We start from the raw sequence: 16395 nt of genomic DNA, 5'->3' as shown, positions 1-16395 counted from the left end.
CTTTCTCAAGGGAGTTAATCACCTGCGCCCTCCTCTGCACTCATTGGTGCCTGCGTGGAATCTCAACCTGGTACTAAGAGCATTGCAGAAGCCGCCTTTTGAACCCTTGTCGAGGGCATCTCTGAAAGTCCTGACGTTGAAAGCAGTCTTTTTGGTGGCTATCACTTCAGCCAGAAGAGTTTCCGAGCTCCAGGCGCTCTCATGTCGAGAGCCTTTTCTGCAGTTCACTGAGGCAGGAGTGACTATTCGCACAGTGCCTTCCTTCCTGCCCAAGTTTGTTTCTCGCTTCCATGTGAATCAGCAGCTCTGTCTCCCTTCCTTTCGTAGGGAGGACTACCCAGAGGAGTACTCTGCTCTTAAATATCTGGATGTGAGACGAGTCATCATCAGATACTTGGAAGTGACCAATGATTTCCGGAAATCGGATCATCTGTTTGTCCTGTTTGCAGGTCCTCGTAAGGGTCTGCAGGCTGCTAAGCCTACAGTGGCAAGATGGGTCAAGGAAGCCATTGCAGCGGCTTATGTGGCCGCAAGGAAGGTGCCGCCTATCCAGCGGAAGGCTCACTCCACAAGAGCTCAGGCGGCCTCGATGGCAGAGGCCGGTTCCGTCTCCTTGGAAGAGATATGCAAGGTGGCAACTTGGGCTTCGGCCCATACATTCTCCAAGCATTACCGCTTGACTGTGGCTGCTCGGGCGGAGGCCCGGTTTGGAGCTTCAGTGTTGCGGTCAGGGATTTCAATGTCCCGCCCTGGGTGAGTACTGCTTCGGTACATCCCACCAGTCTATGGATTGATCAGCTTGATGATATGGAAGGTAAAATTATGTATAATCATACCTGATAATTTTCTTTCCATTAATCATAGCTGATCAATCCATAGCCCCTCCCAGATATCTGTACTGTTTTTATTCTGGTTGCGTTTCAGGTTCAAGTTTAGTCTTCAGTTACTTCAGAAAGACTTCGTGTTCAAGTTTTTTCACTTGGATTCTTCAAGAGTTGAGACGAGTTTGTGTTACAGTGAGCTGCTGCATTCCTCTCCCCCCCGTTTTACGGGGCTGGATTGAGACATAAATTCTGCCGGCACTCCCTCCCGCTTCGTGCGGCTGTAGGGCAGCTTTGTACCCCTCCCGCTTCGGCGGTGTTAGGGTCAGTCAGCTCCTCCCGCGGTTGCGGTTGCAGGATAAGCCAGATCCCCCCGCATCGGCGGGTGTGGTGTCCCTCCCCCGCTCCGCGGGGATGAGCTGGACGGATTCCCCTCCCCCACTTGTGTGGGGATGAGCTGGGTTAATTCCCCTCCCCCGTTTCGGCGGTGGTGAGCTGGGCAGAGTGTCCCTTCGTGGGTGTAATTCTCTAAGTGCTGAGTCCTGCGGATGGAGCTTTGATATCGACATACTGAGGAGTTTCCGGCAGCACATGACCACATATAGGGAGGCAAAAGTTTGCTCTCTATCTCCACCTGCTGGTAGATGGACACAACCCACCAGTCTATGGATTGATCAGCTATGATTAATGGAAAGAAAATTATCAGGTATGATTATACATAATTTTACCTTGGATCATTTAATGCAAACAGGCACAAAGGTTGTGAACAGGCCTGTATGCCACTCCTCTATTTTAAATAAGTAGTAAATTTTATTGCTGAGCATTACATGTACTATTTTTTGTTGTTGTTTTGTATTTTAGTCTTCCTTCTTCATATAAGAGTCTTCCATCAGTATCTGAAACCTTTCCAACATTAAGAACAATAATAGAAGTTCTAAACACAGACTCCTCTGACCACTGTCTTCAAATATAATGGTGTCTGTACAATTGAAGGGCTGGAACCTCCTGCTGCTTGAGTTATTTTTTTTAAAGGTGAAATTATGAAAATGTTAGGCTCTTTATTAGTTTTGATACATTTTGATAAAAACAATTGAATACTTGAACCATTTCTTTTTTTAATTTAAGGGTTTCTGTAGTTGACGTATGGAATTGTACAGTGGCAATATGGTTTCTGTGTCACTGTTATCTGTTGATGGACTAGCAACTAATACTACAAAGAATTTAGGAATGAAAGTAATAATATAACTGTAAATCAAGTGGATGCTATATACAACCTGTGAAAGGTAGAAAATGTTATTTTGAGGGAAATTGTGTTTGTTTCAAAAACACACTTTTAAAATGCAATACCTTCCTTCTGTGTATTTCAGTGCGTAATGTTCAGGGTTTTTAATGTAAACCTTTAAACTGTGAAACATTTCTGAATTTTTTTTTATATACATATGATGATTCATATAAAGCAGTACATATAAATGCACAAAACACTGTGTACCTAACTCATGTTGTCATTGCCCAAACTGCAGAATTAAATTTCTATACCTCTGTTTCACTAAATAATGGATTTTGTTTCACGACTTGATTTAATTATTTACCAAAATGAGGACATTTTAAATTAAAAATTTATTCCACTGATTTCATGTCAGGTAACACTCTCAAATAGTTGGTTCATGAAATTGATAAATAACGAAATACTTGTTCAAAGCTTTATTTTTTTTAATTTTGTGAAACAGAATTACAAATAATTCTATGAATTTTATAATAAAGGGTTCTTTTCAAATTAATATATTGTAAGAGTGAGTTTTGTTATCTCAGACCTGTATATGTAAGCCATCCTGTCAGCATCAGTTATTTCTGGGTAAGTTAGAACTTCGGCAAGAATCTTTGATTTGGTAGTGCATTTTTTTTACAAATTCTATCCCAAAGTATTTTTAAACACAGGAGGACAGTCACGTTTAGGTAGAAACTAGGCAGTAGTAAGTTATATACCAACATACACTGTGTTCCTGCCATCTGAGAATGAATTACATTGATTTAAAGATATCTGCACCTGTGCTCATTTGCTCCTGTAGAGGATGCAACAACAACAACAAAAAAACCCCCAGCTCAGATGGTCTCTGTAGTCATACAAGTTAGCTAAATAGAACAGGAAATTGATTACCTAACATTCCAGCTACAAAATGCTTCTACACTAGTACTGTCCCTTCCGTACAAAAAAAACATGCGATTGAAGTGTGTTTAGGAACATTCTTTTGCCTTCCGAGGCACAAAAATACGGAATAGTCTACCTACAACAGTTTGCTTAACTACTCCTTACAGTTCTTTTTGAAAGGTCTTAAAAATTTATTTGTTCGTTTCTTAATGTTTTATAGAAATTACTTTGGTTATTTTTTATTACGATTAGCTTATTGATTTTAATGTAATTCTATCTAGTTGGGATATCTCTTTGCTCTGTGATCTGTTTTGAATCACAACTTAAAAGTGGAATAGAAATCGCAGAATAGAATAGAAAGAGAGGTCTGTTTATGGCAGTGAAGATTCCTGAATCAGAAAATTTCTACTGTGTGTCACTGAGGACAAGGCTGTTCACATCTGCCTTTAGCTTTGTCCTCATCCTTTCATCACTGCCCCTCCCCCACCGGACCAGATTTCTACTTCCTTTTTGCCTATAAGGCCTGCTTGAGTGTAAGTGTTTTCTTCAAGTGAACAGATTTTTGTTTTATAACTAAATGCCCACTATTGAAGCCTGTGCTATCAGTTTGGGATCAGGTCCAGTCTGGTGAGATGAAGGGACCCATGTTGAAAGAGAGGAATAAGTACAGAATTCACTACAACCATGGGAGTAGCTGGCTGGCGAGAAAAACAGGATTAGGTAGCAGTAGTGGAGAATTGCATTTCCTGCAGTGCTTAACTCTGTAGTGAGAGTAACAGGACTGCAGCAGGCAGGAGCCAGTTGTGAGACGAGAACTGCAGCTGAAGTTGGCCTAAGGGGTGAACCCAGAAGTGACAGTGTATCACAGTGGCAATGCCAGCTGCAGCCCAGGAAAGGCAGCAGTAAGAGGCTACATTAGTAATCTGGAAATGGGGAGTCGGGTCTTGGTCTTAAGGTGAGGTAACAAGAAGGCAAGAGAACAGAGGAGCATTTGTACAGCTTCTGATTCTATTACACAAACTGTGGGGGTGGAGGTCAGCATCAGGCTGCAGGGGGAATGTTAGGCAGTCTCAAGGCATCAGGCTGTGCTGTAGAAAGAGATGTCCAGATGAAACTAATGGGCCAATTATTCAAAAGAAGTTAAACATTCCTCAGTAGCTGGTTAACGTATAACTATGTCCTGTATGCCCCTGATAGGAAATTAACAAAGTATATTAAGAATAACTATTTAATATATCTGCTTAGGAGAGTTTGGCAGTGGCACTGCAAATGTAAATATCTTAATACATGTCACTACATGTTGCCTTTAAGGGGAAATAAAATTTCCCACTGGGTATGACCCTATGACCAGTAAAATATTTCAAATGGACCCTGAATGGGGGATGCATTGTCAGCGATATTGGTCAGACTTTGTCTTTTGCCCAGCTCCAGGAGCAGTATCAAAAATCTTGAACAGATCAATTAGCATATTTGCAGGTAAACCACTACATTTCCTCTCTTCTTAGTGAAGCTCTTGGGAGGATATGATGGAGCAAGTTGAGGAGACATTCTTATTATGCGGTGAGAGAACACGTGTGTGTGTGTGTGTTTCCATTTTAAGATTTTGTGGATGTATTTGCCTCCTTTAAATTTCCAGAGGTGGGCAAAAGCTTGAGCTGGAGATTTGGGTGTGGTTATTTCTGAAGATGCTTTATGGGTTTTGCTGTGTAAACCCTTGCTGAAGCTAGCTTCTGTGAATTATCAAGAGCAACAATACAAATGTTTATATACTACTACTACTACTTATTTCTATAGCGCTACCGGACGTACGCAGCGCTTCACACTTGAACATGGAGAGACAGTCCCTGCTCGATAGAGCTTACAATCTAATTATGACAGACAGGACAAGTAAGGGTTAAGGTTAGGACAGACAGGACATATCAGGGATAGGGGACAGCTGAAGAGTTAGGTTTAGGAGTTATATAGCGCTTATGTTTCTCCTACGAGGGCTTCCCTAATGACTATTTCACCAAGTGATAGTTGCTTAAAATATGGGACAACCATTGCTACCCTGGACAACATGTTTTGTGCACTCATTCAACACTCTCCTCCACTGCTAACTCCAGACTTTGTTCCTTTTCCCTCGCGGCACCTTATGCCTGGAATAGACTTCCTGAGCCTGTACGTCTAGTTCCATCTCTACCTGTTTTCAAATCTATGCTGAAAACCCACCTTTTCTTTTTTTTTTTTATGATTAATATATTTCTTTATTTCAACCTCTTAAACAGCGACAAAGGTCATTGAAATACAGCAATAACATTTTACAAAATGCATAAGTAAAATCAACAAAATAAACTGTCATGCTTCCTTAGACCACAAATTATAATACAATGGGGCTAATGAAAAGAGAAGATTACTTATCATATATTATTGTAATTAAACAAGGTTGCATATCTCTCATTCTACTATCATTTTAGTTGTCTCATCTCTACGAATGACTTGAGCTGTTCTGGTGAATAAAATACATATTTTGTTGATCCCAGCTTTACAATACATTTACATGGGTATGCTAAGAAAAAGGAACCCCCAACTTCCAAAGTTCCTTTTTTCAGAGCAAGAAATGCCTTTCTCTTTTGTTGAGTTTGTTTGGTGACATCGGGGTAAATCCACACTTGTTCTCCTCCAAAAAGAGATGCTATGCCTCCAATAAATAAAATTTATTATATTGAAAATTCCAGAGGGGAAGCGGGAAAGACGGGAACCGAGGGTGAAGGCCATATTGATTTAAATAATGTTTCGCTTTTATTAGAACAATCTTTGGTAAATGTAACACAGAGAGCTACTCTTTTAGTATCCTTTGTGTTTGAGCAGGACTTCAATTCTATTATGAGATTGAAAACCCACCTTTTCACCACTGCTTTTGGCTCCTAGCCACTACTCAATTGCCCTCCCCTTGTTCCTTCTCACCCAGTACTTCCCTCGCCCTTAATTGTCTTGTCTGTCTGTATTTTTAGATTGTAAGCTGTATTGAGCAGGGACTGTATCTCTGTGCCAGGTGTTCAGCGCTGCGTGCGTCTGGTAGCGCTATACAAATGCTAATAATAATAATAATTTTGGAAGGAGGTGATAACAAAGATAGTGCATATTCAAGGTATCTGGTTTTCATTGTTACCATAGATTTTCTTATTTGATGGTTACTCTGTTGCCAACCAGAAACCTCCAAAAATGGTATGTACTCTTACATTGTTTTTAATTTGAATGACCTTAATAAAATTCTTAAAAAAAAAACAATAATATAACAGAACTACATTTTGCCATTACATATTGAATCCCCCTTTTTTCCAACAATAATGATCCCCCACCTCTGCCCTCCCCGCCCATATACACAACCCAAACAGTATGCTAAACCTGAATAAACTAAGAATTTATTATCCTGCTTCGGGTCACCAAAGTCAGAGAATCCCAAAATGGGGACTAAATCTGGCAAAACCGTTCCCCTTTAGAGGAGGATAAGTCATCAATACCCCTGCGTTCCAGGGCACAAAAAGAATCATAGCAGAGCACCACTGCATCAAGGTAGGCACTTCTGCAGTTACCCAATGATGCAAAATAGCCTTCTTGGCAATGAGACCTGCACGTTTTAAAAAAGGCCTCAACCCCTTAGGCAAAAATGGAGAAATTCTAAAAACATCAAATAATTGGCGGGGGTCTGGACACCAAGTCACCCTCCAAAGGGGTAAAACATGGACACGCTTGCCTCCCAAACTCCAAAATAGGAGGACAAAACAAAAACATATGACTCAGGTCCGCAGGGGAACTGGAACACGTCAAGCATGCATCATCCGCTCTTAAAGAGGCTCTGAAAGCTCTATGGGGAGAAACATACATCTTCATAAGAAATTTGTAATGGGTTTCTCTGAACATCGCATTTTCTGTTAATTTTTGAAATCCCAAGAGAAATGTTTTCAATTTATGTCCCTGGAGTGTGATAGTCAATTCTCTACCCCATTTACTAGCTAAGGTCTCGTGGAGGGGCATAATCGAACAGGGCGCCCAAGTTTTCATGAGGGCGTCCTCACAGGACGGCCACGCAAAGGGGTGGGGCAACCCGTATTATCGAAACAAGATGGGCATCCATCTTTCATTTCGATAATACGGTCGGCGACACCCAAATCATGAAATTTAGGTCAACCTTAGAGATGGTCGTCCTTAGATCGTTTTTGAGATGGTCGTCCCCGGTTTTCGGTGGTAATGGAAACTGAGGACGCCCATCTCAAAAACGACCAAATCCAAGCCATTTGGTTGTGGGAGGAGCCAGCATTCATAGTGCACTGGTCCCTCTGACATGCCAGGACACCAACTGGGCACCCTAGGGAGCACTGCAGTGGACTTAAGAAAAAGGTCCCAGGTGCATAGCTCCCTTACCTTGGGTGCTGAGCCCCCTAACCCCCCCCCCCCCAAAACCCACAACTGTACACCACTACCATAGCCCTTAGGGATGAAGGGGGCACCTCCATGTGGGTACAGTGGGTTTTGGAGGGCTCACATTTACCACCACAAGTGTAACAGGTGGAGGGGGGGGGGGGATAGGCCTGGGTCCGCCTGCCTGAAGTACACTGCACCCACTACAACTGCTCCAGGTACCTGCATACTGCTGCAATGGACCTGAGTATGGCATTTGAGGCTGGCAAAAAAGTATTTTTCAAGATTTGTTTTGAGGGTGGGAGGGGGTTAGTGACCACTGGGGGAGTAAGGGGAGGTCATCCCTGATTCCCTCTGGTGGTCATCTGGTCAGTTCGGGCACCTTTTTGATGCTTGGTCATGAAAAAAAAAAACGGACCAAGTAAAGTCGCCCATTATCGGCCGAGGACGCCCATCTCCTAAGCACACCCCAGTCCCGCCTTCGCTAACCTGCCGACACGCCCCCTTGAACCTTTTGGAGTCAAGTCCGGTTTCTCGGCATTGAGGTCAGAGATGTTGTCATCAATGTTGAGCGTCGCTCCAGCATCGGGAGTGTCGGTAAGCATGGCTGCTGATAGACCTTAGACACTGGGAGCATTGAAGCATCAAGTGGGTCTCCACCTGCCTCGAGGCCTCCTGCTGTGCAGGGCCCCTGGGACCGTCTGTCGGACCTGACCCCAATGTGATGTGTGGATTCGACATCATCTTTGTTAGCACAGAGCAGCAGCTTTGGGCGAAGGCCAAGAAACATCATTAGAGATTGCCCTCGCCGAATGCTGCTAGGGAGCATCGAAGGATTCAGCACCTGAGAAGCTTCGATGCTGGGAGGACCGCTCCCCCTCCATACAGAAGGTGTCGATGCGTCAGTCTCCCAGCAGCCAAGACCCAGCTCCTGTATCGACTTTGGCAGCTCTGCAACCTGCACCTGAACCGGCACCTCAGCTTTTTCTGGTGTCAGCCCTCGATGAGTGCATCCGGGCCTTGCTCCCTGAGTTGCTGGATGGCCTTATGTGCATTGGCATCAGGAGTGCTTGTGACTACCCTGCCTCCTGTTGCGGCCCTCAGCCTGCAGTGTGGCCTCTGACACCAATGCCACATGTGGCCCCAATGTCAACTGCCACACAAGCCGGTACTTCCTCGACATCAGTGGAGAAAGTTTCGCTGGAGTCGAGGCAGGAGCTGACTTCTCAATGCCATTCTCGAGGACATGGCTCCTCCATGTTGAGAACCAAAGTGGGAAGTGGACCAATGACTTCAGGACATTGAGACTATGGTGGTATATAAAGAAGTAAACTTTATTGTAGACTCGATACAGTACTGTGTTTCGGCCACAGGCCTACCTCAGGAGTCTAAAAAATTATTCAAAGGAAAACATTTTAAATTAAAAATCGTGACATAAATATATGAAAATATACATGTTGAGGCAGGTTCAGTCTCGACAATCCCATCAGGAGGTACTGTCTGACACCGAAGAGGAATGCTCATGGGATTCAGAGGAGGATCCATGGTACTTTTCCTCGGATTAGTCCTATGAATTTCCTCTGAACCCTCCCCTCCACTTGAAAGGAGAAAGTCTCCTGGAAAGCCTTTCATTCCCTTCTTTTCTCAAGGAAATGGCTGATGCCATTCCATTTCCTTTGCAAGTGGAGGACGAGCCCAGGGCCAAGATGCTCAAGGTCCTGGACTACACATCTCCTCCTAGGGAGGCTGTGACCATCCCTCTCCATGAGGTACTCCAGGAAGTCCTTGTTAGGAATTGGAAGTCCCCTCTGTCAGTACTGGTCATCATGCCCAAGAAGATTGATACCATGTACCAGATCCAGAGTACACCTGGTTTGACAAGCCTCAGTTGCCTGTGGGATACCACAAGTTATTTGACCATTTTATAGTTTAATGCTAAAAATAAAATCAGGTGAAATGTGAAGTAGACTAATGGACTGCACTGTATTGCAAGGCAGCTCATTACAAAAAATCTGTGAACCGCATTAGTCTGGGGAGATGCCTGGCAATGCTCTTGAGCCTAAAAGGCCTTGTAAAACTTTCTTCTAATATCCACATTAAAAATTCCCTGGTGGCTCATGCTGCCTATCCACCTCCCCTATTAAAAATTTGATTTAAAAAAAAATCTGCTTAAGCCCTACCATCAGCCTAAAATCCACACCCCTTTTAAAGCCTCAAACACCTCCTCCAGCCCTGGGCCACTTCTCAACTGTATCCAAGAGCCTAGGACCATAAGAGGTAGCATTGACCTCTACTCACTCATACTCCACCAGTGCTGTACAACAAAATGGTGCTGACTGACTTTAAGATCTCTTTGTCCTTTGTAGATGTTACACCTACATCTAGCACTTTGGATTGCCTTGCAGGATCCTTCACTTCCTGCGTTCTTCTAGTGCCAGTGTTAAATATGCAGGGGCCCAGGGTAGAAATTTAGAAGGTGGGCCCCAAAACCTACCACCAGACAACCTTCCTGCTTTGGGGCCCCCTTCTGAATTTTCACTCTGGTCCCCTGCGTATTTAACACCGGCACTAGAAGGATGCAGGAAGTGACTCTGGGCAAGTCACTTAACCCTCCATTGCCCCAGGTACAAATAAGCCTGCCATGAGTGGGAAAGCGCGGGGTACAAATGTAACAAAAAAAAAGGATACCACAAGGCAATCCAAAGTGCTAGATGCAGGTGTAACATCTGCAAAGGGCAAAGAGATCTTAAAGTCAGTCAGCACCATTTTGTTGTGCAGCACTGGTGGAGTATGAGTGAGTAGAGGTCAGTGCTACCTCTTATGATTCTAGGCTCTTGGATACAGTTGAGAAGTGGCCCAGGGTTGGAGGAGGGGTTTGAGGCTTTAAAATGGGTGGGGGTTTTTAGGCTGATGGTGGGGCTTAAGCAGATTGTTTGTTTTTCAAATTTTTAATAGGGGAGATGGATATGGCAGCATGAGCCACCAGGGAATTTTTAATGCAGTCCACAGATTTTTGAAATGAGCTGCCTTGCAATACAGTGCAGTCCATTAGTCTACTTCACATTTCACCTGATTTTATTTTTAGCATTAAACTATAAAATGGTCAAATAACTTGTGGTATCCTACTATCAGCAAATAACATATGCTGATTAGGAAATATCTTGCATTATTGCCAATACCGTGACTTCTTTTCATTTAGCAGCATTTATTTTATTTTTTATTTTTGTTACATTTGTACCCCGCGCTTTCCCACTCATGGCAGGCTCAATGCGGCTTACATGGGGCAATGGAGGGTTAAGTGACTTGCCCAGAGTCGCAAGGAGCTGCCTGTGCCTAAAGTGGGATTCGAACTCAGTTCCCCAGGACCAAAGTCCACCACCCTAACCACTAGGCCCCGGAATGAACTGAAACATTCCAAGAAGTTTGCCATTCTGTGAGTCACTTATCGGATTATTATCCGAGGACAAGTAGGCTGCTTGTTCTCACATGTGAGTCGACGTCCACGTCGGCCCGGGAATCAGCATTTTGCAAAGCAAATTATAAAAAGGTTTTGCCAGAGTTTTCTGGTGCGTGTGCGTGGACTGACTTCCCGCCCACCGCGTCTCAGTTTCTCTTTTTTCCATGACGAGGTGCAGCAGGTTCCTCCTGTGCACCTCATTTAGGCCCGGGAAAAAGTCTTCGTGTTCGCGAGTTTTTCGCGCTTTTATTTATTTTGTTTAAAAAAAAAAAAGAGTTCCTTCCTTTGTTTTTTTGTTTAGTACTACTTTTTTCCAATTTTTAAGTTTTATTTCTTTTTTGACGCGGCTGGCCTTTAGGCCGTGCGGTCAGGTTTCTCCCCTTTTGTGCCCTTTTCTTTTTTGGCACAATCGCGTTGTTTGATTTCGCCAAAGCCGTTTTTCCTCCCATGTCATCGAAGACACCCAGCGGCTTCAAACATATTTGGTGCAACCAGACCATCTCAGGTACCGACACTCACTCTTGCTGTATCCAGTGCCTTGGGCCCGACCATAGCCCAGCTGCTTGTAGTCTGTGTCTTCGTATGAAGAAACGGACTCAAGTGTCTCGAGAAGCCCAGCGAGAAAAACTTTTTGGGGCTCGGTCCAGTCCTTCGACATCGGTACCGAGGTCGATGGCATCGACATCAAGAGAGGCATCAACGTCGGGAGGAGAGGTAATGACTGCTGAGAGACCAGCTCGCACTGGGAACAGTGAGGTGTCGAGTGGGTCTCCACCTGCCTCGAGGTCTCCTGTTATACAGGTTCCCCGTGACCAGCTTTCGTCGAACCCGGCCCTGAGGAGATGTGAGGATTCCACGTCGTTCTCATTGATACCGAGGAGTTTCGATGATGGGCGTCGAGCGAAAGCGAAGAAGCACTGTCATCAATCTCATTTGACACACGGTTTTGAGGGACTCGGCACCTGAGAAGCGTCGACGCCGAGAGGATCGCTCCCACTCTATACAGGAGGTGACGATGCGTCAGTCTCCTAGCAGCCTGGTACCTGCTCCTGAACCTTGGCAGATTCTGCCACTGGTTGTTCCACCGACCCCGCAGCCTTCTCCGATGGTGGCTCTCGACGAGCGCATCAAGGCCCTGCTTCCAGAGCTTCTGGAAGGATTGCTGCACCAGTCTGCTTTGGTGTCAGGGGTGCTTGCGCCTTCCGTACCATCTGCTGCAGCGGCATCTGGCCCTTCACCTGCGGTGAGGTCCCCGGCCTTAGTGCTGCCTGCAGCATCGGTGTCGGCTGCCACCCAGGTTGACTCCCCTTCGACATCGGTGGAGGAAGCTTCACCGCAGTCCAGGTGGGCGTCGGCCTCTCGACATCGCCATCAAGGACATTGATCCTCGGCAATGAGGCAGGCTCAGTCTCGGAGTGCCCTGAGAGAGGTCTTATCTGATACTGAAGAGGAGCATTCATGGGAGTCAGAGGAAGATCCCAGGTACTTTTCTTCTGACGAGTCCTATGGGATTCCCTCTGAACCTTCCCCTCCACCAGGAGACTATCTCCCCCAAAGAGTCTGTCCGTTACATCTTTTGTCCGGGAAATGGCTAAGGCTATTCCTTTCCCTATGGAGGTTGAGGATGAGCCCAGGGCTGAGATGCTCGATGTCCTGGACTATCCTTCTCCACCTAGAGAGGCTGTGATGACTCCTCTACATAAGGTACTGAAGGAAGTCCTTATGCGGAACTGGTCATTCCCTCTGTCTGGCCCTGTGATCCCAAAGAAAGCTGAATCCCAGTATCGGATCCCCGGTGAACCTGGGTTGATGAGGTCTCAGTTACCCCACAATTCCATGGTGGTGGACTCCGCCCTCAAGAGAGCCAAGAGTACTAGGGACTATGCTTCAGTGCCCCCAGGCAGAGAAGCTAGAGCCTTGGACACTTTTGGGAGGAAAACGTATCAGGCCGCTATGCTTGCCACCAGAATTCAGTCATACCAGCTCTTCACGAGCGTCCACTTGCAGAACTCAGTGAGGCAACTGTCCAGCTTGGTTGATGCCCTCCCTCCGGGCCGAGCCTTTTTGCCAGGTGGTCAGGCAGCAGAAGGCATGTCATAAATTCCTGGCCAGGGGTACTTTCAACACTTTTGATGTAGCATCCAGAATCGCTGCTCAGGGTATAGTGATGCGCAGACTCTCATGGCTGCGTGTCTCTGACCTGGACCACTCGGTCCAGCAGCGAATGGTGGATGTTCCTTGCTGGGGGGATAACCTTTTTGGTGAAAATGTAGAGGATCTTGTTGACCAGACCAGGGGCGTAGCTACCCAGGCCCACCCATTCTTGGCTCAGGCCCACCCAGTCCTAGTCTGCGAGCCAATCGCAGACCTGCTGTTATTTTTTTTCTTACCCGCAGCGGCGAACGGACGGCCCTAAAAGCAGCAAGCAACCAGGATCGTCAACTCCGTCCTTCCTTCGCTTCCTACCCTCTCAGCGTCCCGCCCGCTCGAAAGGAAATGACATCAGAGGAAGGCGGGACGCACGCAGAGAGGGCAGGAAGCAAAGGAAAGACGGAGTCGACGAGCCTGGTTGCTTGTTGCTTTTAGGGCCGTCCGTTCGCCGCTGCGACTTGGGGAGTGGAGTGGAAGTGAGCCAGCAGCCTATCTATTCCACTCCCCCGTGCAGCCGTCGCCGTTCAGGCAAGTTAAAGCAGGCAAATCTATGAGCTGCCTCAAGCTGCATCCACGTTGTCGTTGTTTGAGACAGACAGATGGGAGATGCTGTGAAGGGGGAGAGAGGGGGAGGGAGATGCTGGATATAATGGGGAAGGGGATGGATAGAAACAGGATGGGCAGGGGAGAGAGGAGAATTGCTGGACAACAGGGATTGCTAGAGGGGACAGGGGAGAGAGGAAATTTGCTGAAGATGGATAGAGGAGAAGGCAGGGGAATGGAGAGTTGCTGGATATGGAGCGGAGGGCAGGGGAAGGAGGAGAACTGCTGGGCATGGATGGAGGGGAAAGGGGAGAGAGGAAATTTGCTGGAGTTGGATGGAGGACAAGGCAGGGGAATGGAGAGTTGCTGGACATGGCGGAGGGCAGGGGAAGGAGGAGAATTGCTGGGCATGGATGGAGGGGAAAGGGGAGAGGAAATTTGCTGGAGTTGGATGGAGGAGAAGGCAGGGGAATGGAGAGTTGCTGGACATGGAGCGGAGGGCAGGGGAAGGAGGAGAATTGCTGGGCATGGATGGAGGGGAAAGGGGAGAGGAAATTTGCTGGAGTTGGATGGAGGAGAAGGCAGGGGAATGGAGAGTTGCTGGACATGGAGCGGAGGGCAGGGGAAGGAGGAGAATTGCTGGGCGTGCATGGATGGAGGGGAAAGGGGAGAGAGGAAATTTGCTGGATATGGGTGGATGGAGGAGAGGGCAGGAGAGAATGGAGAGGTGCTGGACATGGATGGATGGAGGGGAGGGCAGGGGAAAGGAAAGGAGACTTGCTGAACATGGATGGATGAATGGAGGGGGCAGGGGACAGAGGACATTTGCTGGATATGGGTGGATGGAGGAGAGGGCAGGGGAGAATGGAGAGTTGCTGGATGGAGGGAGGGAGAGAAGTCAGGGAGGAGATGCGCATGGATGGAGGGGAGGGAAGAGAGGAGAAATGCTGGAGTGGAGGGCAGGGAAGAGAGGAAAAATGTTGTACAAGGATGGAGGGAAGGAAAGACAAAGGAAGGAGATGCTCATGGATGGAGGGGAGGGAAGACAGGAAGTAGATGCACATGGATGGAGGGGAGTGAGGAGAAATGCTGGATATGGATGGAAGGAAAACTGCTGAGTTGAGGAAGGATAGGGACAGGGCTACAGATGGTAGACAGGACACATAAGGACACAAGAGGATGGTGGACATGGTGAGAGAAAAAATATCAGATGGAAAGAAGACACTGCATGAAACAGAAGACACTGGGACCAAAGCGAATAGATCAGACTACAAAGGTAGAAAAAAGTATTTTATTCAGAATTTATTAATTGGAATATGTCAGCTTTTGGAAATGTGCATCTGTGATATTTTGCATGTAAGTTTCAATTTTTCTGGTATTGCTGCATGCTGAGTCTGACTTCTTGAGTTAACTTTCCAGTTCAGTATTTTGCCTTCATATTTTTTGATTTCTAGTTCCTTGTGTCATGTCCGTTGTGTCATGTGTTGTTCATGTGTGATCAAGGTGCAGTATTCTGCTAGTGTGTAGTATTTGCAGCCCTTTTTGTTTTGCTTTTTTTTTCACGAGGTAGTGTATTGGTGTTTTAGAGCCTAGTGTAATTACAGTTCTGCCTTTTCAAGCATAAGGTTGTAGCTCGTCCTGTCCTTGGAATTAGTGCTGTTATGGTTTAGTAAGGATATGAGTGTGTTTTTGCACAAGTTTGTGTATAGCATTTTGCAGTGGAGCGATTGTGGGATAATGTAATTATATTTAAAAATATCAATTTTTCCATTTAGTATGTATGTGGTTATACTGATGCAGGGCAGCTTTTGGGCAGACTACTTAGAAATCCATCATCAAGTGAATTCTAAGGCATTATTTTGTAGGATCCCAAGAGACACTGCTCATACTTATATAGACAGTGCGTGCCCACCCATATTAGCTCTGGGCCCACCCAAAATCTCAGGTCTGGCTACGCCACTGGACCAGACCAAGAAGCACAATGATGCTATGGATTCTCTCTCTCGCCAGGCGTCTTCTGCTACAACCTTCTCAACTAGGAGATATTTTGGAGGGAAGAGGAGTGCTCCCTATTCCTATGCTAGGCGTAGGTACACTCCTGCTTCTCGGCAGCCTGCCCAGGCTCAGTCCCAGCCCGCTCGTTCTCATCGTGTGCCTAAGGCCCCTGCTGCTCTCCAGCAAAGGCAAGGGATGGGCTTTTGATTGGCTCCAGTTCAGCATAGTCTCTGTAAAAGTGTCTGTACCAGATGAGGTGGCCTCTCATAACCTCCGACCGGTGGGTTCTTTAAATGGTCTGGTTAGGATACACTCTCAATCTGGAATCCAAACCTCCAAATTGCCCACCGGGAGCTCATTCTTACAGCTCCCAGCACAAGCAGGTACTTGCAGAGAAACTCTACGCCCTTCTAAAGGCCCAAGCGGTCAAACCCGTTCCACCAGGGGAAAAAGGGCTGGGATTCTATTCCAGGTACTTCCTTGTGAAGAAAAAGACAGGGGGGATGCGTCCCATCCTAGGCCTAAGGGCCCTGAACAAATTCCTACTTCGAGAAAAGTTCAGGATGGTTTCCCTGGGTACCCTTCTTCCCATGATTCAAGAGAATGATTGGCTAATCTCTCTGGACTTAAAAAGGATGCTTACACACACATCTCGATACTTCCAGCTCACAGGAAGTACCTTCGATTTTGGCTGGGAAGACAGCACTTTCAGTACAGTGTACTGCCCTTTGGCCTGGCGTCTGTGCCCAGAGTGTTTACAAAGTGTCTGGCTGTAGTCGCTGCGTCGCTACGCAGACTGGGAGTGCATGTGTTTCCTTATCTGGACGATTGGCTGGTGAAGAGCACCTCGGAGGACGGTGCTCTGGAGTCCATGCAAATGA

General features: G+C 46.3%; 1 protein-coding gene across 1 annotated transcript in view; it reads left to right on the top strand.

Annotated features, from left to right (window-relative positions):
- Nucleotides 1-2576, top strand: part of TTC13 (tetratricopeptide repeat domain 13) — a 182176-nt gene extending 179600 nt beyond the window's left edge. The window contains 1 exon segment of the mRNA XM_030194686.1: nt 1683-2576. Coding sequence (XP_030050546.1) covers nt 1683-1794 — 112 coding nt within the window. The 3' untranslated portion in view covers nt 1795-2576.
- The last annotated feature ends 13819 nt before the right edge of the window (nt 2577-16395 follow it).

The sequence above is a fragment of the Microcaecilia unicolor genome, chromosome 3, assembly GCF_901765095.1.
Source record: "Microcaecilia unicolor chromosome 3, aMicUni1.1, whole genome shotgun sequence".
NCBI lineage: Eukaryota > Metazoa > Chordata > Amphibia > Gymnophiona > Siphonopidae > Microcaecilia > Microcaecilia unicolor.
The sequence above is the reverse complement of the archived record's forward strand: the minus strand, read 5'-3'. Positions and strand labels throughout refer to the sequence as shown.